Raw genomic sequence first — 25,664 nt, forward strand, 5'->3', positions numbered from 1 at the left:
TTGTTCAGGTGTATTTTTAGTTTATACTTTTGTAATTATTTAATGATAACTGAATTTATATTATTGTTAGTAATCAAAGTATTTCATTATGTAACTATAAAAAAAAATTATTTTAATAGTTATTTTGATCACGTTGTATAATTATTATATTTATTATTATTACGTATATTAATGAAACTTGTTGCGTAAATAATCGAAAAAATACTTTCTCTTTTTTAAATGTTTTTGTTCACATTTTAACAAAATATTCGATATAAAAAAATTATGGCTTAAATTGTTATTCTTAACACTTTCTTTTTAGTTATTTTTACTGATTTTATTTAAAAAAGAAAAAATTGATCAAAATAACCCGAATCTGCAATCTCTCTCTACAACAGATGGCTCATTATGGAGGATAACGAAATCTCTTTTAAGACACAAATTTCTGTACCTTCCCTTAAACTTCCGAATAATACCTATGCCACCATAAACCAGAAAAAAGCCGACCAACTAGCCTTATATCTGTCCAGCGTTTTTAAACCTCATGAAAGTGCACCAGAACTTAACCACATAGTAAACTTAGCACAATTTATCCAAACTCCACTTTCAATGGACCTCCCAGCCAAACATACCTCACTTAAATAAACTCTCAGTATAATAAATTCTCTTAAAAATAATAAGTTCTCGGGTCATGACAAAATAAACAGCAAACTTCTAAAAAACTTCCCTTTAAAAACAATAATTTTACTTTCTTATATCTACAATTCTGCTGTCCGCCTCTCTTATTTTCCCATAACACGAAAATCTGCAGTTATAGTTACTATTCTAAAGCTAGGTAAATCTCCTGATAACGTTGCTTCATACAGACTTATAAGCTTGCTACCAGCTCTCGGAAAAATCCTTGAAAAACTAATCCTCAAAAGAATATTGTCACTAATCAATGAATTCAACCCATTGCCCAAATTTCAGTTTGGTTTTCGGCCAAGACACTGCACTTCCTATCAACTTCATAGTTTTGTTAATTATATCACTGAGTCACTCGAAAAAAAAATACTGTTCAGGAATATTCTTAGATGTAGAACTGGAAAGCAAATATACACAATGCCAATTAGATACTCTTTCAAAATGGTTTAAAAACTGGGAGATTAAAGTTAACGAGACTAAATCTAATCATATAACCTTCTCCTTACGACCTCTAAACTGTTCTGAAATCACATATAATGGCATAGTAATTCCTCATCAAAAAAAAGAAAATACCTTCGATTAATTGTCGACCGCAGACAGACGTGAAGCCTCGCTCCTAAACGGAAAAAGTTGAATAATCGGCTGGACATATTAAGACCCTTACTTTTCTCTAATCTTCACATATCAAACCAGTTCATATTATATAAGTTTTCTACAACCAATATGGTCTTACGGTATTCTATTTTGAGGATCGGCAAAACCATCAAGTACAAAAATCATACAAGTTTCAATCAATATATCTTCGCATTATTACTAGGGCTCCTTGGTTCGTAACTAATAATCAACTTCACAGTGAACTAAATATTAAAACTGTAAGTGAATCGGCAACGCTGTTCTTATTCAGGTACCATTGTAAAATATTAAATCATCCTAATAATTTAATAGCCCAATTCAGCACCAAAACACTTTCGAACAATCCAACGCACCTGTTGTAGAAACCTATTACCAAACAACTAAAGGAAAAAATAAAAAAAAATTACTTTAAATTTATATAATTTTAACTAACGATGTATTTACATCTTTAATTTTATTGTGAGATGGTTCTAATGTGGGCTACCCATTCACTCTATTTGTTCAATCAATTACCTTAACAAATTTACTAATTGTACATACGCATTGCATAGATTGTAAATATACAAATAAAGAGAATATTAAAAAAAAATGTCTTAAATTTAAAAAAATTAAATATTTAATTGAATTTGAATCAAATTTTTGTACAAAAGTGAGTATTAAAAAAAATAAAAAAAACCAATTTTGAATTAAAAAAAAAATGAGCCAATTTTTACTTTTCCTTAAACTTATTTATTGTACACTCCGAAAAAAATCATGTAGTATCATTTAAAGATTTTCACTATATTACACACAAAGGTCCATTGAAATAGGCGTGTCTTCTAAAAGTGCCTATTTTAAGTTCTCTACTAGATGTAATTTATTATTTTAAAAATGACTGCAATCGACCCACTGGGAATAAAAATGTCATAAAATAAAAATAAATATAACAATACATCTTGTTAAAACCAATAAATTCGCCAACTCGTCTTAAAAATAAAAAAAAGTCCTGAGATGATTGTAAAAAATAAACAACAAAAATCATCGATAACATCTAGCCAATAATTGTCTAAATTAAGTTTACATTTAATGCGTTAAAATTGCGTAAAAATGTAAAATTTGCTTTTAACTCGTTTACTCTTACAAAGCAGTAATGACATAAAACTGGTTCAATATGCTGTAAGTTTTAAACTTAATTAAAAGAAGTAAAAAATAATTTAATTATTGCAATGTAATAAATTTAACTGATTTTTGTGATTATCATTGAATAATCAAAATATTTTAAAATATTTTAGATATTTATTTACCCAGAAAACATGTGTTTTCTTATATCTGCTTTAGTGTTTGTAAAAAAATATTATTTAAGTCGAATTACCTAACTACTACTCAAATCTCACGGGATATTAAGTTAGATTTATTTTTCTTGGGCTTTGTGGATTGTATTGAAAATCCAATTTTTGATTGGTTCGTCTTTTATGTTTATTTCTATGTGATGATAAGTTAAAATAATAATGGATATTTTTGTTTGTCTACTTAAAATTCCACATATTATAATACATTGTAATACACACTAATTTAGTATTTTATTTGTTCTGTAATTCATGTAAAATTTTCTAAATCACTCTAACAAAACATTCTAATTTTTAAAATTAATAAGGAATTATTATAACTAAAACAAGGACTTTTTATACATCATGCATATTGTTTTAAAGTAAATCAAATTTTTATAGGATTTATTTCTAATAAATAGTTAGCTGTATCAAATTTAGTGATCGCAGTATTAAACGGTCAAGAAGTAAAAAGTATAATATTTGAACATTAAAAACTGTAATTGGCATATTTATCTATTTATACGGAAAGAAATTTAAATGTTTTGAAGTAATGATTAAAAATATAAAAGATATGAAAAAGGAAATTACACTTATTGTGTAATTTTTAAAAAGGGTTTATAAACTTCAATAAAAAAATTCTCAAAGTTATTTTTTTTTTCCATTTTGTTTTATTTTCCATCAATAATATAAGAATTACATATGTCATGTAAAATTTATATCCGTTCAAAGAAATGCACAGTAACAACTACCATAATACATAAGTATATATCATTTTATAATGTATGTGATTTTATATTATACAAAAAAGCCTCATTCTATAATTGAAAATGCGACCATGGAATTAACTTATTTAACAAATTTTAAAATAACATTGTTGTTATGTACCTTCCTGTTTATTTTCATATGTGTTTACCTGTATATTTTTCCAAAATAACGGTTTTTATACATATATTTAATTATTTGTTTTAATTACATAAAGTTCATGATACATTTTAACAAGTTTAATAATAATTCTTATACTGTAATGTACACAATATTTTTTGCGTTTATCATATTTATTCTCTTAAAATTCAAAACTCATATTTTAAAGAGAATTCACATTATCTACATCAAATGCAAACACTTCTATGTAAGTCGTAACTTATTATGATTAAGCTGTCAACTAACATTTTGCAAAATAATAAAGATCGCTTAGACTAAGTAATGTATTTCTAACAAAATGAGTTCCTATAATTTAATATTAAAATAACTTAAACGTCGGATATTATAATAATATTCTAAGATTATCAACAATATTACGTTTTCTACAATATTTTCGGTATAAAAAAACAAATTTATTAAACACAACAAAAACAGTCAATATATATACTTTAGGATACTGTGTAATAAAGCACATCACATGGTTTCTAACCTATAGGTTTTTTTATCTTGAACCTTTCTTCAGCGGCCATTGAACCTTTCATGATGTATGCCATGTTAAGAAACAGGGAAGTCCATGCCGATTGAGTTTCTTCAGTCCACCTGTCTGTCAGTGACGGTTGAATTGCTATTATAAATTGTGGCCCAACTAACTAAAAAAGAATATCATAGCATTACCTAACAATTTTCAGTTATTTCTAGTACACTATAGTTGATTAATTATAAAACAGGTTAATTATATTAGTTTTAATTTTATAACTATAATTTAATTATTCCAGAGGAGAATTTTCACTGCGTTTTAAATGGTCACAATCCGTTTACGGTAAACCAAGGATAGCTAAAGTCATGATAAAAATGATATCATAAAATTGTCTCATTTTATTATCAAATTGCTGCCATCATGATGCTCTTTCATTAAAAAAAGTAATATACACATTTGTTTATCAAATTATATTTTATAATATTATACTCTGAAATTTAATAAAGTATATTGGTTTCAATAATCTACAAAAACGTGTTTCACATGTTTGAAGTATGAAATAGAAGGAAATAATTATTAAACAACATTTAGGAAGAGTAAATTATTTGTAATTTTACGCTAAGTCGAATCTATTGTGTGTAAAATGTGCAGACCCTGTAGTATAATAGAATATAATAAACACAGTATGTAAAGTATAGTAGTACAATAGTAAAATTCCTTGTAAATATCTTAAAAGGAAGCAATACTGTGTCATTTAACTCTAAAGTGTTAAAAAGGTTCAAGTTTTCCGGAAGTTTAAGAACCTCAGCAATGAATGTGTTGTTGGTCTTTTGTTATGTATTCAGTAAGCAAAACAAGTGAACGCTCTTCATCGAAAGTTTAAACATATTTATGCTTTCGAAAATTAAAAAAATCATGATAAAAACGTACGTTTTTGTCTGTATGGTGGAAAATAAAAGATAATTTTTTAATTTAATTTAAAGTACACGTGTCAATATAAACTTAAAAAAAATGAATTTGGGACTTTGAATTCAATCATAGTATTTAACGTTTTATATGTTTCATTCATATAAAATCTTTGATCATATAGACAAATTTATTGAGTCTAATATACACAAACTATATGTTCAGTTGGTAAAAGAAACAATGTAATCTGATTGCCCGCATGGCATATTATAATTGGTATTTTTATTGGGTCGTGTAAATAAAAAAAAAAATAGTTTTTTAGTTGTTTAGTTAAATGTTTCAATAGTTGTAATAAAAAATAATCCATACTTTACATTTTTTTAATTTTATTATAAAACAAAGTCATTTAGTTTATTAGTAAAGACTATTAGTCTTTACTAATCATTTTAAAGAAAAGTATAATTAGCTGAAAATAACAAATTTAGTTTAATATAAAATTAAATTGTTTATAATTAATGAAATTCAATTAAAACGTTTAATTGTATTAAATTATTTAATGCTTACATTTTTAAACATGATTAAGAAATCGGTATCTAAATTCTAGAGAGATATTATATCAAAGAGTAAAAAATAAATAAAGCAACTAATTCACATACATTTTTATAAATAGTGTAACTATGTATAAGTAGTCAAAACAACGGAAGACATTAAAATATATAATATATGCCTCATATAAAAAGTTAAATGATACGAAATGTTGTCAGACATTGAGTATTGAAGTTAAGTCCCAAGGATTTGAACAAAATGCGAGACCATTATGTATACCATTCATTTATCATCGTGTTTTCAGATTCTTTAGATAAAAGTTTTTATTCGAACTACAAGTAGCGTTTTAAAACAATTATTTAAGATATATTCCAACAAAAATTGTATCAGAACACTAAGAAGACTTTTAGGACAATATTTGAAATTTATCAAATGCAAAAATTAAGTATTCAGTAAGCATTAATATAGCTTGATATTCGTAGAGAGAGGATGTTTAAAATCTAGTAGGGTTATTAATCTTACTAGATTTCATGTAATTTATTAAACTACATGAATTTTTATATTACCAAACTATGGTTAAGAAAGGGTGGGAGGTCGAACCATTAAACCTTCCATGACTAAGCCTCTGTCAGAGAGGTTATTATTTCTTAATAATGATTAATTACTTAGTAATATTATCTTCAAACTAGTAAATAATATTTATATCCAAATAAATATCCATATTATATTATAATATGGATATTTTTAAATAATACTGTAGGGTTGAATACTCAAGTTCGGATTATCAACACACACGTACTGATATTGCATAATCAGAATGCCGTATTATATTAGACCAGAACGAAATTCATTTTTGTACAATATCTGATAAAGGAAACACTTTGTGTTCACAGTTTGGTGTAACAATGGATTAATACTTCCTTTAGATGGACTAATACCATACAAAAGAAAATATATGGTTTTTTGATTTCGGTGCAATAACCAAGTATTTTCAGTTTTTTCTTTGTTTTTGTTAAAAAATGTACATATATAAAAAAGTAAATCTGTATATTTATATAGCTTATCGTATGGAAAATTTAAATCTAATTTTACAATATTTTCATACCATTAGAAATGTAATTATTTATTTTATTAAACAATTTTGAAAAACGGAGATACCTGGTTCTTGCTTTGAACCTTTCAATATTACATACAAAAAGTATTAATAAGTATTTTTCCAATAATTTTACTTCTCAATAGATTTTAGAAATAGAATTAATTTAAGGTTTTTTTGATATTTAAGAATTTCTATAAATTTCAATAATGTTGTATTTTTAGATATTTCTTAGGTTTCTTGTTTTTAATTTCAATTTGTTGGAAAAATTATTAAGTATATTTTTTTAAATGAAATAACCATTTCGCAAACTTTGACATGAGATGATAAGATTGTTTAAATATATGACAAAAAACAATGTTTTATTTTTTGAACATTTAGAAAGGTGTACTTACGTCAACGTATTTTTGTTTTGCTCCATAATGATAATGTTTTTTACCCAAATCTCTTAAAAGAGTTTCCAATTTATCAGGTTCGTAAAGCCTTGCTACTGCCTTTTGAACAAATGCCATTACCCTGCAAAAATATTTTATACTATTACATTTAATTCAGATTTGAAAATTTATTGTTTTTAATGAATTCACATTTAAATGTCGTCTATTCTAATATTCTGTTATAAAAAAAAGTAATTAAGATAATATTTTTTGCAGTTGCAGCACTATGTTAGTGCTTCTACATAAAGTTCTATTGGCCACATGTCAGTAAACAAAAAATAAGGATATTATACAATAATTGATAAGAAATACAAGAAGAGTTGCCGTGGAGCATGTTGTTTGCTAACGGTATAGTGTTAATAGGAGAAAATTAATCAAAGGCTAGAAGTGTGGAAATCAGCTCTTAAATAAAAGGGTTTAAGGATAAGTAGGAGTATGACATAGTAAATAGAGTGCGAATTTGACAAAGAAAGGCCGTGATAGGAGAGGTGGAAAGGTTTAAGTACTTAGAATCAGTTATGCAAAAGAACGGTGTTAATGACAAGAATGTAAGACACAAGATTAAGTGCGGGTCGTTGAAGTGCAGAGCAGCGTCTGGTGATTAAAGAATTCCAATGAGCCTGAAAGGTAATTTCTATAAGACTGTAGTGAGACCAGTTATGAAGTATGGTTCAGAGTGTTGGGTGGTTGAAAAGAAAGTAGAACAGAGAATGAGAATGCTTAGATGATGAGTGTAGTGACCAGAGAAGATAGGATAAGGAATTAACATATAAAAGGGAGTATAGGTGTCAATCATAGATAAAATGAGAGAAAATAGACTTTGATGGTTTGGTCATGTTATGAGGAGAGAGGAATCGGAAGCTGTAAGAACAGTTATAGAAATAAATGTTGAAGGAAGAATAGGCAGAGTAAGACTAAAAATGAGATGGAGGGATGTTATTGAATGCGATATGAGGACGGCTGATGTGGATGTAGATGATGTGGGAGATCGTGTCAAGTGGAAATTTATGGTAAGGGTGGCCAACTCAAAGTAGTTAGGATTAACGCGAGGAAAAAGGATATTAATTATTGATACAAAAACAAATTTTTGCAAATTATCGGTCGATAACAATTGAATGTTATAAAAAATTATCATATTTAATTTTGTTCATAATATAATTTCATAAAAAACATATTCACATATTTAGATTTTTTTTCTATGTTTCCATCGACCAGCACCAAAGACGGATTAAAAGTAAATTAAATAAAAAATTTGGATTTTGTAGGTTTCCGGAAAACAGACATAAAAAAAGTAATTTTGTATCCAAAATACTCAAAAAGAAAAAAGTGGTATTGTATATTTATTTAATAATTAGTAAAAAACAACTTATTTCACCCATGATAATTAATTAATAATTTTTTTTTTTAATTATTAATGATAATTAATACGTTAATAATAATTTGTGTGAATTTCGTTCCAAATATAACGTTTAACCTATTTGTTTGGTTTTTAAAGTTGATTTTTACAAAAGTTTATAATAATAATCGACATAATTGGATAATAAATTTTATGAGAATTTAAAAAAAGGTATTTTTATATTAATATGGTACCAGGAACTTATATAGAGAATATTCAGTAAGTAAGACAATGGGTTTCAAATGTTCTCATTGGTTGTAATAATTGACCTGTTTCCTTACTTACTGAACACGCTGTATAATTATATTAGCAGTATATTTATGAGGATTTGTATTAATATCCTAATAAATAATTTAAATAGACATCATAGTAGTCTATTCTATATAACTCTTGATGTTTAAAAAGATGCTGCAGTTTAGATCTTAACTTTTTAATTATTCAAAAACTTAAATTATTATTGGAATTATTTTCATTATAATACATTCTGCTTGTTATGTTATGTTAGAATTATTATTGAGCATTATTGTTATAACTAAAATATATTTATTAATTATTCCTATATAACTTAATAACAATGGCATAGCCTTTGAAGAAAATCGTGATTTTGCAAATACTAACAGTCGTACATAAATATGATTAAATTTAAATTAATATAATAATTTTCCAATTGACCTAGTAAAGTTTTATTAATATAGAAGGATTTTTGTTAGTATTTCGTCGTCTGATGTGTTGTTAGGTTTGTATTTTTGTATATATATATATATATATATATATATTTATGTATTTTTGGTAATTTTGAATATTAAAAAAATAATTAAGATTTGAATATTTCAATTGCGGCATCCTTTCAAACATTAAGAATTACATGGTAGTGGTTACTATGGTTTTTTTTTTAATAATTTATTTCGATTTAAATGCAAAAAAAAAAATTAAAGAAGTCTAATTTCTGATTTGAAACAAGCGCGAATAATTGTTTTAGAATATTATATTTTTGTCTCTGATAAAAATTTTCTGAAGAACAGTGTTATTTATTCATTTAACACCACGTCAAGAAAATACTTTCAACGGCTATTAAAATTATAAAAAGAAATATGGAGATGTTCGCCAAGTGTCAGGAAAATAAATAAGAGGAACATTGTACATGGGAATAGTTGACCGAAAATTAATGGTAACAAAAATGTATTTTAATTGCTTTTAGATTAATGTCCATGAATGACTACGAAATAATTTGATTTTAGTGTAACTGAAAAAAAATCTACTTTATGTTTCATCCTCGTTTGATATATTGAACATCAAAAGTTTATTTGAACTCTTTTTTTTTTTTTTTCATGTATATGGTCACGCTAGTCTTTCATATTTTATTCATTTTTCCGGTCAGCGTAATGACGTGGCACAATGCATATTAAATTACTTTGTATTATGGTCTTTTAACAAATGATACATATTGAAAATATTTAACGAACAAATATCTATTTACAGATGAATATAATGTTAAATATTTTAATGAATTGAAAAGGAAATTGGCATATATGAAAAATAACGCATAACTAATGTGTACATAATATGTATACAAATTTATAAATACAGGTGTACGTGTATAGTGCAGAGAGAATCAATCATAAAACATAAATATGTTTACATAATAATATAGGCGAAACATTATTTAAAATATTATTAATCAACAAATGTTGACATTTAATGTTAAAATTACACAAATATTATAGTTTTTGAGCAATGTAAAATAATTATTGATGTAAATTATTTGCATGTATTAGTTTTATACAAATAGTATTTAATATTGTTTTTTTATAATAGAAATTGTAATGAAAAAGTGCAAACAACAACTGCAACTATAATAGCAAAGTGTTGCGCTGGTACAGTTGTAACTCGTTGTGCTTTCATTTTAAGAAAATACAAAGACAATAGAAACAACAAGAACATATTTTACATTTACTGGTAAGCTTGAAGATTTCAAAAGATGTAAAACATTGTATTCCAATACTGAAAAAGTTAAAAATAAAATATTCTTGAAAGTTATACAAGTGCGTAGAGATTTTGGAAAGAAACATAATAGTTTTTTGTTGTAACTAAAATGTTTAAACCCAGCTTGTATGACTGACTTATATTATGTCATTTTTAGTTAAATAATTAAAAAATAGATTTATTGCAGTAAAAAATATCAATTATTCTTATACAAAGAAAAACGTAAAAGTTGTACAATAAGAAAACTTTTTTTACTATCATTTTCAGATTAATTGTACAAGTACTCATACAATAAAATGACACATTCAAAATGACTTTGATACGAATGACTGTTGTCATCTTTATTTAAAAATAATAGCTTGGCAACGATAAAACGGTTGTTTAAATGATGCTTAAAATTTAGTATATATTTAATTTAATATTTAGTGCTTTCGCAAAAGAGGATAATTTGTGAAAAACTAACTTTATGATGTCACGACGAATTAAAAGTGTATATACGATAAAATTAATTGTCACTTAGTAAGTCTTAAAAGGTAATCGAGTTTAAAAAGGATTATGTTTTTTTACCTCGTATTAACATTTAGCATAGTGAAAAGACTAACATTTTTGAATTAGGTGCTTTTTAATCGAAATGCATCCTATTTTCATTACATTTTTAATTAAAATATTTTAATTGGATCTCCCATACTATTTGCAATCAGTTACTTATAACGAATACCATTTTGCATTGTGTAATTTATTGATTTTTAAGTATACATTTTTACGTTGGTCGGATAGATCGAGTTAAATTGATAATATGTAATCCGAATACTATCTTTTGTATTGCTTATCTATTGTTCTGTAGGTATTAATGAATGACATATTCATAAAAATTATTCCACTTATAAATCGCCTCAAAAAACACCAAGTATACTGTCTAACTTATTCCATTAAGTTGCTGAATACTAAATTTTTTCTGATTTCATTTTATTTTGAAATTCATTTTATATTATTCAAATACTTTGTGAACTTCTTCAAGATTGTAAGTGAAAACTTATAAATTAATGGAAAAATATAAATAACTTTTGTGTATTTGCATCGTAAATATTAATAATTATAAAACTGTTAATGAATATTAGAGGAAATTGTCTTGAAGATATTTTTTGGTGTTAAAGAAATAGTTTTAAGTAAGTTATTTTGCGATAACAATAATTATTTCATTAAAAAGAAAACTTAACAGATTTCACGTCATAAGTAAAACAGTGACAAGATTTAAATCTGTATTTACTAGCTCAAAAAACTTTCTGACAACAAATTCAAAATACATTGTCAATGATGGAAATATATTAAACGTACAAATTATTTTTGTTTTAAACTCATTACTTCTATTACGCTCATTAATTTAGTCATTAGAATAATATTTAAGGCTCTACATTTTTTTATTTATGAAATGTTGCGTTGTTACTATACAAAACATTCTTATTTTATTAAAATAAAGTAATGTTTTTCCTCAATAGAAAAACATTTCAGAGTTTACTGGTTTATAAATATAAAAATCCAAAGCACTGCCTGGAAAATGTTCAGAAAAAATAACTATAGATTTAAAATTAAAGTTATTTTTTAATAATTGGTTTTACTTAATTTATTTATTACACAAAAATTAGTTAAAAATATGGACTCGAGTTTACTCTAACCATTTTTTAAGTGTTCTAATAACTTTTAAATTGAAGTGACGATGAGTATAGGATCTTTCCGAAGATTAAAACTGTAAATGGAGTTTATTTGTAATATCAAATAATGAAAAAAATCATTATGTGAATTGGGCCGATTTCGAGAAAAAAAAACATGGTACTACAAAAGGCGTATTGGAGTACAATATCGGTTGAATATATTTATTTAATAAATATGGATATATAAACTATTGAAATAGCCTATTTCATAAAGATGGTGGCTCGTATTATGATATCCATAGATAAGACTTATTCTTCAATAAAGTGAGTACAGTATTTTGATAAAACGAATAATTTTTTTTCTTAATTCTTCGCAACCTTTCAAACGTTCACTAAACGGTGTCCTTTTTTTATGTATTTATTTTATCCTAACATAATGTTTTATAAGGGTTATATGTAAAGTATAACAATTAATGCTATTTTATTCTATGATAATTCTTACATACATGTAATTTTGGGAATATAACACTTTCAATTGATTTTATTAAAATTGGTTGTTATTTTTTATTTTTAACAGTTATGTAAAGCATTGAGTGTTTTTTTTGGTATAAAGATTATATTTCGAAATTATTTTTAAAATTATAATCATACAACTTATTAATTCATAAAAATTGACAGTGAAATGATTCTCTTGAAATAAGTCAGTTATACATGTAATTAATATAATTTTTTAAATAAATTTAATTGTAATATTTACTGTTATTTGCTCTTATTACAGCATAAGTGAACAATAAGTTGAATTGTTTCCTAAAATGAATCACTTTTGCCAGAAATGTTTGATGATTGGTCGTCAGTTTCGTTGCTTTTGTCCAGTAGACAGAAAGGTAATTGGGTAATATACATGCATAATTGGCAAAATATCTTTGAATTAATTTTAATGGTTCTTTAGACCAATATAATTATTGATCGAGGGTTCGAAAAATAGAAAAAACAAGTCAATTGCTACGAACAATGTAAACAATAGAAACCTTTTTCCTTACTTACTAAACATCTTTGTAATGAGTCACTTACTCTATTATTTGTAAATAATAAACAAGTCAATAAGACGTATTACTGGTTTTTACTTCGCGTTATAAAAAAACAAGCCTTTTGAACTCAATTTTCTCTAAATTAAGAAAATGTTATTTAATACTAAGTGCCTTAGTTTCATTTTTAAAAGATATCATAATACAATATAAGTTAACTATTACGAATAAAAAACTGATTTGTAAAATGTGTATGTATGTGTAGACCTGTATGTATAAATATATTTTGTTGATGTGGAGTATTATGTTATGAACTATTAACACCAATAATATCAAAATTGTTGGCTGATGTAATTTTAAATTATAAATAATTAGAGTATTGTAAATGGTTGATTGCCATCTTAATATTGTTTCTAGGTAACACCATTATTGTGCAAAACAGAATTGCTTATATATTCATTTTATTGAGTTTTTAACATCTGAAAATCTTAGTTAATAAAAATGGCGATTGGCATTTTGAATAATCACTGAAGGTTATTTAAGTAAGCACTAAAAACTATATTATTTAAATATATTAAAGGTAAAATTAATTAAAAAATCATACTTTTATTTAATAGTTTATAAATTATTATCGCACTTTAGTTAAAATTAAAAAGATATTTAAAATATAATCTCAGATATTACTAAAGTAATACCGAAATTTATAAAAATTCTAATTAGTAAATGTTATTTTAGAAATATCTAAGAGTAATAGTTTAAAAGATTTTTTAGGTAACCCTAAAGAAAAGTAGGAGAAGTGGGAAAATCGGGTATTTATAAAATACAATGTAAAAGGTGTGATAAATGTTACGTAGGACAAACAAAAAGAATCATAAGGATCAGGTTTAAAGAACATTAAAAATCAACAAGTTGATAAATATCCCATGTTTAAACATTTATTGACACATTTATTAAAACTATAAAACTAATTGAAATAAGACATTTTTAAAATGTTTTAAAATAAGAGTTATTTAATTAATTGAGATCAAGGTATACTTCAAAATTTATTATTAAACTTGTGTTAACTGAACAAATTTGTAAATCAACTAGGTAATAACATTATCAGGTGATAAAATTCATAAGTGATAACGTCATTAGGGGTATATAATAGAGAATTTTTTCGGGTGGGGTGACAGTATGTATTAAGTTGTTATGATGGTCAAATTGTTCCTGAAATACATATACTCAATAATTTAATATATTTGTGATTATTTGAGTTAAATATTTTTAATATATTTTAGTTTTAAACTAATATTTAAAATATATTTTTAATTCTATATAATATTAGCCAGAAATTATTAATTCTTATTATATATTACATTTTTGTTTTTCATTCAAGATTAATATTACAAATACCTCATTATTAAATTAATTAAAAGAATTTAATCGTCAAATTTACTTTTTTAATTTAACAAATAATATTTGTATTTATTATAGCTGTGAAATAATTAAAGTATACATATCGTGACTTAAAATAGAACGATTAAAAAACCGTTTTTATTTAATGCTGCTGAATTTCGATCAACGATTTTCATGATGTTCGTGACTCTAAGTTTTGATTCCTTCTTCATGGACTTGAGTTATTTGTAAATAGCTTTTATTAAGGAAGTAGGTATTTTAAAGTAGAGTGTAATTTGTTATACTATCAAAACATTCAACATTAACTTCCTTTATATAATCAATACTAATAAATAGTAATTAATTAATTTTGTATTTCGGTATAATCAATTTAGCATACTAGTGCAAGAGCCAATTACTGATTACTGCATTATTTCAGGGATACTATTGAGGTATTCGCTTTTAGTAATGAGCCAAAGATAGGACGGGATAATTTGTTATTTGTAACGTTACAAAATTGAAACTAAATAATATGCAATTAAGAAAATTAGCAAGAAGGGTTTATACCTATGGAAAATCTCCTGAGACCGACTAAACAATGAAGTACTAGAAATGTTCTACATAGTTTCACACGTTTCAAATTTGATCAATTCTAAATAGTTGTAACAAGTAGTAGCAAAGCAATAAAAAATGTGTGATATGAGAGATAAAAACATTTTATAAGTTTTTAAATTTGTAATTAACATCATTAAATGGGAAATATTATGAGAATTAAAAAAATAGTAGTGTTTAGATTGATAATGGAGTCGAAAGATAATATAATCACTATTCACAATTACACTATGAGAAATGCTTAGAATTTCGTTAAATATTTGCTTGCATTTTTATTATAATAAATAAATTTAATAGAAATCTTAGTAATTTATTATATGTAACTCTTGGAGTTTAATAAAATGGTGGTGCGATTTAGAAATAAAATTTCAGAAGACTAAATAAAAACAAAATCCTTTATTTTATACTATTTTTTTTTAATAATAAAAAAATTATTATTTAGTTTTGAATATTTCAATTATACTTATATTAAATGTTACAAATAATTTATCAATAAGGCTAACAATCCTATTAAAATAATTTATTACGACAAAAATGCTATGAAATATTGATTTTACAAAATTTTGAGCTTTTCTCATAAAATAGTAATTCTAAAGATTTTTACTCTCATGGACTCAATTAGAGGAGCTGTTACATCACATTCAGTTCACTAAAATTATTTTTAGAACATAGTATAATTTCAGCACTAGTATTTTTGCTTTAGTTGTCTCCATGCTAAAAAATTACAATCTTTTTAAACTCTCGTATAAGTTGAGCCAAATTAAAATTATTGTTAAAAATTTATATTTTTTTTTGTACATTTCTGTAAAAATCAATTTTATAGGAATTAATAATAAGTTAAACCGGATAATTTGAATGGAAAATTCGCATAGATTGTTATTAACATTAAAAATCAAAATTAATTTGTTAAAAATGGTCATCTTTAATTATTATTTTTATTATGTGCAATTATTCGTTGTATACTTATTAATAATTATATCTAAAACTAGATAAATTGAAATCAATACAACATTTTATTTAAAAGTGTATTTTCATCTTTGATGATTGAAAAAGTATCATTTTTTAATTAGTGTTATTTGTACAGAACATCTAATGAATAGTAGCACGAGTCTAGACTTAAAAATAAACTAAATAGAGCTAAATTATATATATATAGATAGATAGAATAGATAGAAGTATTGGTTGTTATGTTTAAAGGTCCATAATAAATACGGAACTAAAAATTTTAATGTTCTAAAAAAAAATGGGTAAAGTATTTTTCGTATTTGCCAAATATATACATGTATATACAGGGTGGCCCACCACTCACTGACAACTTAAATAACTTTTGATCCAGTTAATATTTTTAGTTGATTTTTTTTTTAAATAATATTTATACGTTAGGTCTATAGCTATATCTCAATAATTATTTTTTTTACATTTTATTAAAAATATTAATTATTTTAAAATTTTAAATAAAATGTAAAAAAAAAATCTAAGATAGCTATTTTGTAGAGTAGAATTTAAGAAAAATTTTAGTAAAAAAATATCTTATTAATATTCAGTAGTAAATATTCTGTAGCGTTTTGAAGTTTGTGAAAATTTGAATTTTCATGTACTATTTTACGGTATTAAACATTGAAATACGTATTGAGAAAAGGACAGAAGAAAACGATATCTTTTCAATATACTTTTGAATGAGAGTGATAAGTAATAATTGCCTTATCTAATTTCTTATCATGGTATTTATGCCAAGTTTGTAATGTATACACACTATCATCATATGTATACACAGTAATCATGAAAAGATAGCGTTTTCTTCTGTCCTTTTCTCAATACGTATTTCAATGTTTATAACCGTAAAATAGTACATGAAAATTCAAATTTTTACAAACTTCAAAACGCTACAGAATATTTACTACTGAATATTAATAAGATATTTTTTTACTAAAATTTTTCTTAAATTCTACTCTACAAAATAGCTATCTTAGATTTTTTTTTTACATTTTATTTAAAATTTTAAAATAATTAATATTTTTAATAAAATGTAAAAAAATTAATTATTGAGATATAGCTATAGACCTAACGTATAAATATTATTTAAAAAAAAAATCAACTAAAAATATTAACTGGATCAAAAGTTATTTAAGTTGTCAGTGAGTGGTGGGCCACCCTGTATATTTTAATGATTTTCCCGTATTTTTAACAAGTTTAAAAAGCTTTGTTATGTTTTTATATTTATTTTCTGTTTTAATGAACACAAAAGAAACATTGACCAATGATAAACACTTACCTCAAAGCATGATCTCTGAGTTGTCGGCTATGTTTTAAATCCTCAATTTCAACTCCTTTGAATGGCATAAATGATTGTTGAACATCTGGGTGGGTTTCAAATAAACTGTAAATAATTAAATTTGGAATTTTATTAGGCGTCAATGCAAATAATATATACATATATACTTTACTAGTTTATCAAATAGAAAATGATATAATTAAGAAAACGACTGGTCGATAATAACTTTTGGAATAGTATTTCAGTAGTAATTAATATTTTTATATCTAGATGGGAGGAGGATTTTTAGTGATAAAAATAGCAGCATCCACTCCTCGCCACCAAGCATTACTTTCTTCTTCTTTTTCTTCTTCCTCGCGTTAATCACAACTACTTGGGGTCGACCTTCAATCATTACTTTAAATTGTTAATATCTTTTCAAATACTGGTCCATAAGTTGTTATGGACTAGTCATTTTCCTAATTAGATTATTTTCTATTTTATAAACTAGTTACACCCCTATAAGTGATAAACATAAAAAATATTTTATAACAGATAAATGGAGATACATATGTGACTAAAAAAAGCAAAAAAAAAGAAATTTGCATAAAAGTGTAATTAAGTGGTTAGTGTTAAAAGTAACACCTTGTATTATACTTATAGATCAAAGAACTACTAATGAAGATATAATCAAAGAAATAGGAGTTGATTTTGCTTATGGTATAATTCAATAATTTCTTCTGAAGATTAAACACTATCTACAGATTTATATCAAAACGTTTCTTATGATAGTGATTGTAATCACTGTCAGATAACTTCTATACTTGTCTCAACTATGCCACGTCCCAATTGTACCCCGACCCCACTGTGCTACTGTTAAAGTTTATATTAAATTTCCTTACTAATTTCAGGTAGCACGAAAATTATTTTTATATTCATTTATTTTCAATAGCAGTTATTAACTTGTTGAAATAACATTTCTAATGATAAAAATAGTACTCATAAATTTGATTTCTTTTGAAATTTAAAATTTATTCGTTATTCAATTAACTTCAATAATGTTTAAAATCTCATCCTCAATGTTAAATTGTTAAAATTGTTATCTATATGAATAATTTAAAATTTAATCCTTTTTTATTGTATTAAGTAAGTTATATTACACACGATAATATTATGGTAATAAATATTTTTTGTAAGACTTGTTCAGACTCGTAATGTGATTATGTCTAAATTGTAAATAGACAACGTTTAACAAAAATCTAAAAAAAAGTTTATATAATAAAAAAATAAAAATGGGGTTTCCTCGGTATTTTTTAACTAACGTTAACATTAAAGGTTGAGTCATAATAGAATGATCAATTATCTGTATCTGATGGGTTTTCACGCGCAAACAAGGAAGTACTAACGATGCTTTGATTAAAAAACAACTTACACATCGCCGAAAATTAATCATAACACCTACATTTTACAACTAAACACAATAAAGCTATATATAATAAAATACATTTTTGTGTAGCTAATCTTTCATAGATTTATTAATTGAAGAGAACAGATACTTTTTCATACAAAAGCTTTATCTTTTATATTTATTAATTCTACTTAAATATAGTTAAATTTTAACCAAAATTAACCAATTCCATAAATTGAGCCAAAAAATATTAATATTTTTTTAATATCTATTTTTGATTTTCTGAAATATTGTACGAAAGGTAAGAATACTCAATGAAAAAACGATTTCCAAGTAAAATCAGCTTGTAGACTTTCATAATTTTAACAGGGTTAACAAATTATACACCTGCCGTGATATTATTTGTTAAACGATTAAGAAAATAGATTAAAAATAAAATTCTTCTAGAATATGAGACTAGTTTTAATTGTAGTTATTTCCTATAGGTAGAGAGGTTACAACCAACTTTGAAGTATTTCTAACATAGTTATATAACACTCAGGGCTGTTGAATTATTCTTTACATAGGTGGCAATAAACTAAAAATAGGTCCACTTTATTGTTAAAAAGCCATAAAAGCGGTTAAAACTTTTTTTATTTTTGGTCTTTTTAGTGACAAAAATTTGGTAGTTTAAACACTTTACCCTTGATAATACATATTATTATTTTTATATAGTTAATCATTATTGATAATATTAATATATTTCAATTGTCAATTGAATTAATTATATAGTGTGTTTTATATTTATTACGACTAATAAAAAAATTACCAACTCATTAACTTTAAAAACTATCTAGTTAAATTTATGGGACATTCAAAATCAAACTTTTTTAAACAAAATAACTTTTACTATGTTAATTTAGAAATATATAAATGAAGTACGAAAAATATAAAACAAATTTAATTTTTGGAAAAAAACTTTATAGCAATTTTACTTCAATAAAATTTTCTAAGTCACAATTGGTAATAGAGTAGCAATAAACAAAATACTATCCGATAATCACAAAATCTAAAATCAATAATAAGTAGTTTTATTGAAATCTAAATATTGAAAAAATTGTATAACATATCTTAGATTTTTTAAAACAATAATTTTTTTTAAAGCAAAACTTCTTTACAGGAGGTCCGAAAAAAATTTTTTGAGTGTCACGGTCGGCCGTCACATTCGACCGTGACGTTTGGCTGTAACGTTTGGCTAACACAGACGGATTCCATTGTTTTATTAGGTATACGGTCAAAATTGTATTGTTCGATGAACGTGAAAGTTCAATAAACGTGTACATTTGATAAACATGAGTGGTGTTCAATAAACGTTTACATTTGAAATTTATAATAATATATACAAATACTTTGTATTTTAAATTCAAACTTATATTTCAAAATGGTTCTTGGCTAGGCCCAATGATGGACGGTACGGATATTATGACCGGCTTGCACCAGAGACAAGATACCAATGAGACGATCACAAGAAAATTCGCAATGGCAAACTGCGGATCGAATTCGGTACCTTGTGCGCTGAAACGTACGTTCCTATCCACCAGGCCAGGCCGATCCCTTTCATTTATTTTTACAAATAAATAACTAAATATATATATAATATAAATAAATTTAATAGCTATAAATTTAATTAATTATGTATATTAATGTAAATAAAAATAAATAGTAACTATACAGAATGATCGGTTTATCATAAACCACTCGATTACTCGCAAAATAAATACAATATTGGAAAAATGAAAATTGATTTCTTTTACATATAATTCTTGATTTATTAGCTAAAATTACTTTTTACTATTATTCCTTATAGTTGCTAGGGATATCAACATTATTTTTTTGAATAGTAACTTGTATAAATCAAATAAAATATTATCTAATTAAGAAAATAACGACATTTTTGGACCATTGCATTGGGTATTATTCTCATTTCTATACTTAGGAGAGACGAAGAGTGTGTTGGGAAAAGTACTAGTGATAAAAATAGCAGCACCTACTCCTCGTTTCCAGTCATTTCTTTAAATTTTTAATTATTTCTGTAATAATTTTCTTAATTAGGTTATTTTCTGTTTTATAAGCTAGTTAAATATGTATGTTACATTAAAAAAAAAGTAATGAAAGACACAAAAAAAAAAAATAATAAAAAACGATAGCACAGTGGTGTCCGTGGCACAGTGTGAGGTGTGGCATAGTTGGAACTAGTATAGATGATATCTGACAGTGATTAAAATCACTATTATAAAAAACGCTTCAATGCAAATCTGTAGATAGCGTTTAATTTTAAGAAATTTGTGGAATTTCAAAAGCAAAATTTAACTCAAAAAAAAATAATTAAGGAAAAATTGCAAAAAAATCATTGCCTATGGGAATGATTTTTACTGAATCGAAAAACGTTCGTCGCACTCATTTTTTAATAAAATTGGCAATTTATGCCGATTCAAATATAAAAATTAATTTTTTCGGCTTAAAAGAAAAAAAAATTGAAATAAGTTTAACTTCATGTTCTATGTCAATTAGTATTATATAATATTCATGAAAATCAATGTAAACCATTACATTAAAATAAATTAAAATACAAAACCCAAAAGTTTAACACAAAAATAGCATTTTTGGAATATGATAACCATGTTCACTATATCTCGAAATTTTGTTCATAGTTTAATATATTACATAAGCTTTAATTTAAGATTAAATAATAATAAAGTGTCAATATTACCGGAAAATTGTCAAAAATTGAGTTGAAAAATTTTAACTAATCAAATCTGAGATCGTAAGTTTTACACATAAGATAAGTCGTCGGGACAAACATTTTTTTTTTTTTTTAATTATCTTTATTCTAATATATGTTTGAAGCTCGTAGTATTCCCGGAACATTTTTAAAACTTTAGTTGAAAAAGTTTAATTTTTGTGTAGAAGTTGCGATTTAAACTCACCCTGTGGACAGGTAAAGGGTCAGATTTTCAAAAAATTTATATCAAATGAAAGGCAAATATCTAAGGTTTTAATTTAAAAAAGAATTATTTTGATTTGTTCATTTTTTAAAAAGTTATGGCAATTTTTAGAAAAAAAAAAAATGAAAAAATGATGAAATTTACCGATTTAAAAAATTGTAATTTTTTGGGGGATTTTCACTATTTACCGGGAATGAAGGAAAAATTTTCTATTTTTGATGGTAATGTCTTCAACTAGATACGATTTGTGATCTTTTGACGTATCGTTGAGAAAAATCGGTCCAGTGAGAGCTGAGAAAAAGTAGTGACAGACACACACACAAAAAAAATAATAATAAATAAACACATCATGGTAAAATTAATACCTTCTCAGCTTCGCATCGAAGTTAAAATTTAGTTGACACTCCTTTAAATTATAAGGGATGGATCTAAAAAGTAATTGTTAGCTGAAAAATCAAGAATTATATGTAATTAAAAAAAATCAAATTTCATTTTTCCAATATTGTATTTATTTAATCAAGTGGTTTATGATTAACCTATCACTTTGTATATACTTTTATTAATAAATAATAATAGTTAATAAAGTAATAAATGTATATTATGTAATAAATTAGCACTGTATTTTCGAGAATTAAAGTAATTTTATTTAAAATATGTTAAATAATTTAATTTCAAATAATTTTGATTGTGCATAAAACATTTTTTAAGAACTACAATAGATGCAATTTTTACCCGATACCCTTATAACGTCCAATCAAAAACTTACATAAGTTATAACAGTTATGATAAGCCCATTATATCTTTCGTGGCAATATAATAAGAAAATTAATAATAATAATAATAAATAAAATTAATTTCAATTGAAAATAAAAAGTTTTAAGTGTATTACTTTATTTTATTCCAATATAAACCTAATATTCTATTAGTATTCTGAAAGAATTTTCACTTCATCCTCGCGTACTCGTAACACGCACTGTGTTTTTTTATCTTATATTTTTGTTTCAATATATTGTATTAATTATTTATTTTAAACACAATAAATTTAAATAAAAAAGCCTTATATAAAAAGATTAGTTCTATAGTGTTGCCTGTAAAAGCGAGTTAAGTATTTGTAGAGAACACATATTTATGTTGTTTAACTTTAATTCACTGTTGTCTTTGAATTATTGCAAATAAATGTTTGAAACTCTTAACATTCTTCAAAAAGTCATAGTACCTAAAAACTCAACGTAATGTATTTTCTTATTACAGAAATATTAAGAAAATGAGTTTTTTGAAATTTAACTTAAAATACTGTAGCGAATGAACAATATATGACTTTATTATAAATAAAGTTTTGAAAACCTTCAGTGAACTTTTAATATTCAATATGCTTCAAAAAAAGCCATTAACAATAAAATAAAATAAAAAATAATTTTTATAACAGAGCATATCGACATTTTTTTACTTTGAAATCATTTTAGTACCTGGACCTGACTATGTATTTATTTGATTAATATTTTAAATTAAAAATAATCCATCTACTTATAATCAAGGACATTTTTATTTATCTAAATCCAGCTCGAGGGTAGTCATATTAATTTAAAAAATTGATATTTTTTTTTAAGCCAAACACCATTTTTTCATTATTTTTTAATGTTAAGAAAGTAAAATACTATTGAAGTAGGCATCTATTTATTTTAAACTTGAGAATATAACATATGCAAAATAACTCTTATCTAACTTATTATATGTTAGTCAATTTTAAAACGTATTTGATGATCAATAAACATAAAAGTATATAAATCATCGGGTAGAGCTCATGATTAACAGTGTTTTTATATATAAGTATATATATATATGTGTATGTATATTCATTAAACGTATACTAATTGAGAAATTTATTTAAAAAAAAAATAGGCGTGGTAAAAACTATGATTATGGTTGTATACAACCAACATAACCATCACCTTTTGAAAGTGACGTTTAAAATACATTATACTGAAACCGAGTTGTGCAATAATGGAAGTTTTGTGGAGTAAAGTATCTAAGAGTAGCGGTTTTGACTAGTATGGCAACAATTGTAATTAAACAGTCGTTTTAGTTTATAGCAATAGCTAAATGAGGTGGTTAGACATCTATGTTAGAAGCTAAAAATGAAGAGGTGAAACACCTGTTATTAATTATTTAGTAGATTGCGTGTTAAAGCATATAAAATCCAACAAAGACCTACTCTGTTCTTAAAAACCACCCTAATGAGTTACTTTTTTACGTGGGTTACTCACGAGTTGACAGCTTGAACCAGGTCGTTGTAACTTAACAGACACTCCACAGCGAAAAAAGTGTTTGTCTCATCTATATTCATCGAAAAAAAAAAATGCGACATTATAGTGTTTTTGTATCGTACCTACAGAAACTTGAGTTTCTTTTTACACACCCTACAATTCATTTTAAGTAAACTTGTTTATTTTTAATAAAGTTTCTCACTGAATTTCAAAAACAATTCTGTTAAGTAACATTAAACAATGTCTCACATTCAATTTGGTTATTTTATCATCTAATGGGAAGTACTTTTAAATAAATTCAGAAGTCTTAATTCATTTTATGAATATTTTTATTTGCATGGGATAAAGTTTGACTATCATTATTTTGCTTATTATAAAATCAATCACAAGAATATATATTGAGTCAGTTTTGTAGAGTCGATTTTAAGTTGAAATTCTATCCAGTAAAATAAGAATGAAATTAATGTTTTGATAAAAATGTATACGTTGTATTTTTTAATGCAATTTTTAAAATATCTGCTAAATTTGGAAAGTTTTACGGTTTGATTTTTAAAGTTTTATTTTTGATCATCAATGTTTTGGAGTGTTATGTCTATGTATTATACGATAGTTACAAACATAATTATCGTATAAATAACAACTTAGTATCTTTGAATTCGGTTCAAACGACTAACAATAATTTAATATATAAAATAATTAGTACCTTATTAATTTTATTCACTCAAATATGAATTTGTAGAGTGTGATCAATTAAGGATAAGACACATATTTTCATGGAAACTATTGAACATTTTAAATTTTCGTAAAGAAAGTTTGATTCAAAAAACTACAATAATGTGTAGTTAAATCATTTTTTTTTTTTCATTCTTTCAGGGTTAAAAATACTAAACTTAAGTTTTTTTTTTAATTAGAATCTCTTTTTTAGTTTAAATCCAAATATTTAAATAATTTTAAAAATACAACGGTTGATTGGGTAAAAAAAATGATAAGAACAAAATAGTTTTAACATTTTTTCAGATAGACTATCAATATTTGTGGTCAAATTTTTGGTATTGAATAATTTTTTGAGAAAACTTAAAATATATACTCTCACTTTATAAAATGTATTTGAGTAAAAAAAAACTTTAGAGAGAAAAAGTTTAGTGAAAAAAAAGTGCACAGCTGTAACTTATACAAAACATTTTTCGTATTCGTGCTGGCAAACCATAACTTTATGAGTATTGAAAAGTAAAAAAAGGTTTTATTTATAATAAGTCCGTACGTTAGATTTTGATTAAAATGTAATTGCATCTTTTAATTTCACATATCGGGCCAGCATTTTTTTTTTTTTTTAGAGAGAAAGCTAATAAATTATGTTTTATGTCACGGGGTATTGGGTGTTAATAAAAATAAAGTGTTGTATAACATCTTAAAATGTAACTATAAGTTAACATATTATTATTCGAAAGTATTTATTGAGAGAATATTTACAATAATCTTTTAGGCATTCTGATAAAAAGATGATCTAATTAAAAAATTACTGATCGATTACAATTTTTGTATTAGTACTACAGAAGTTATTATTATTTTTTAATATTGACTGGAGGTTGAGTGTGATTATGACTATCATGTCATTAGATATTTCTTGGCCAGTTATTATTTTCCTGCTCATCTTTAAAAATGTTAATAATCCACTAGTTATATTTTTAATTAGATTATTTTCTATTAAATAAACTAGTTAAATATATGTGTTGG

General features: G+C 24.6%; 1 protein-coding gene across 3 annotated transcripts in view; it reads right to left on the reverse strand.

Annotated features, from left to right (window-relative positions):
• Positions 1 to 3,534: 3,534 nt before the first annotated feature.
• Positions 3,535 to 25,664, reverse strand: part of LOC126896946 (neuroglobin-1-like) — a 72,938-nt gene continuing 50,808 nt past the window's right edge. For all 3 annotated transcript variants that reach the window (XM_050670191.1, XM_050670189.1, XM_050670190.1), the window contains exons 3-5: positions 17,296 to 17,400; positions 6,943 to 7,063; positions 3,535 to 4,174 (exon numbers count right to left, since the gene is read on the reverse strand). In XM_050670191.1, the coding sequence (XP_050526148.1) occupies positions 4,010 to 4,174; positions 6,943 to 7,063; positions 17,296 to 17,400 (391 nt within the window). In that variant the 3' untranslated portion in view covers positions 3,535 to 4,009. The remainder of the gene's footprint in view (positions 4,175 to 6,942; positions 7,064 to 17,295; positions 17,401 to 25,664) is intronic.

Source organism: Daktulosphaira vitifoliae, unplaced genomic scaffold (assembly GCF_025091365.1).
Source record: "Daktulosphaira vitifoliae isolate Bord-2020 unplaced genomic scaffold, ASM2509136v1 Scaffold_1, whole genome shotgun sequence".
Taxonomy (NCBI): Eukaryota; Metazoa; Arthropoda; class Insecta; order Hemiptera; family Phylloxeridae; genus Daktulosphaira; species Daktulosphaira vitifoliae.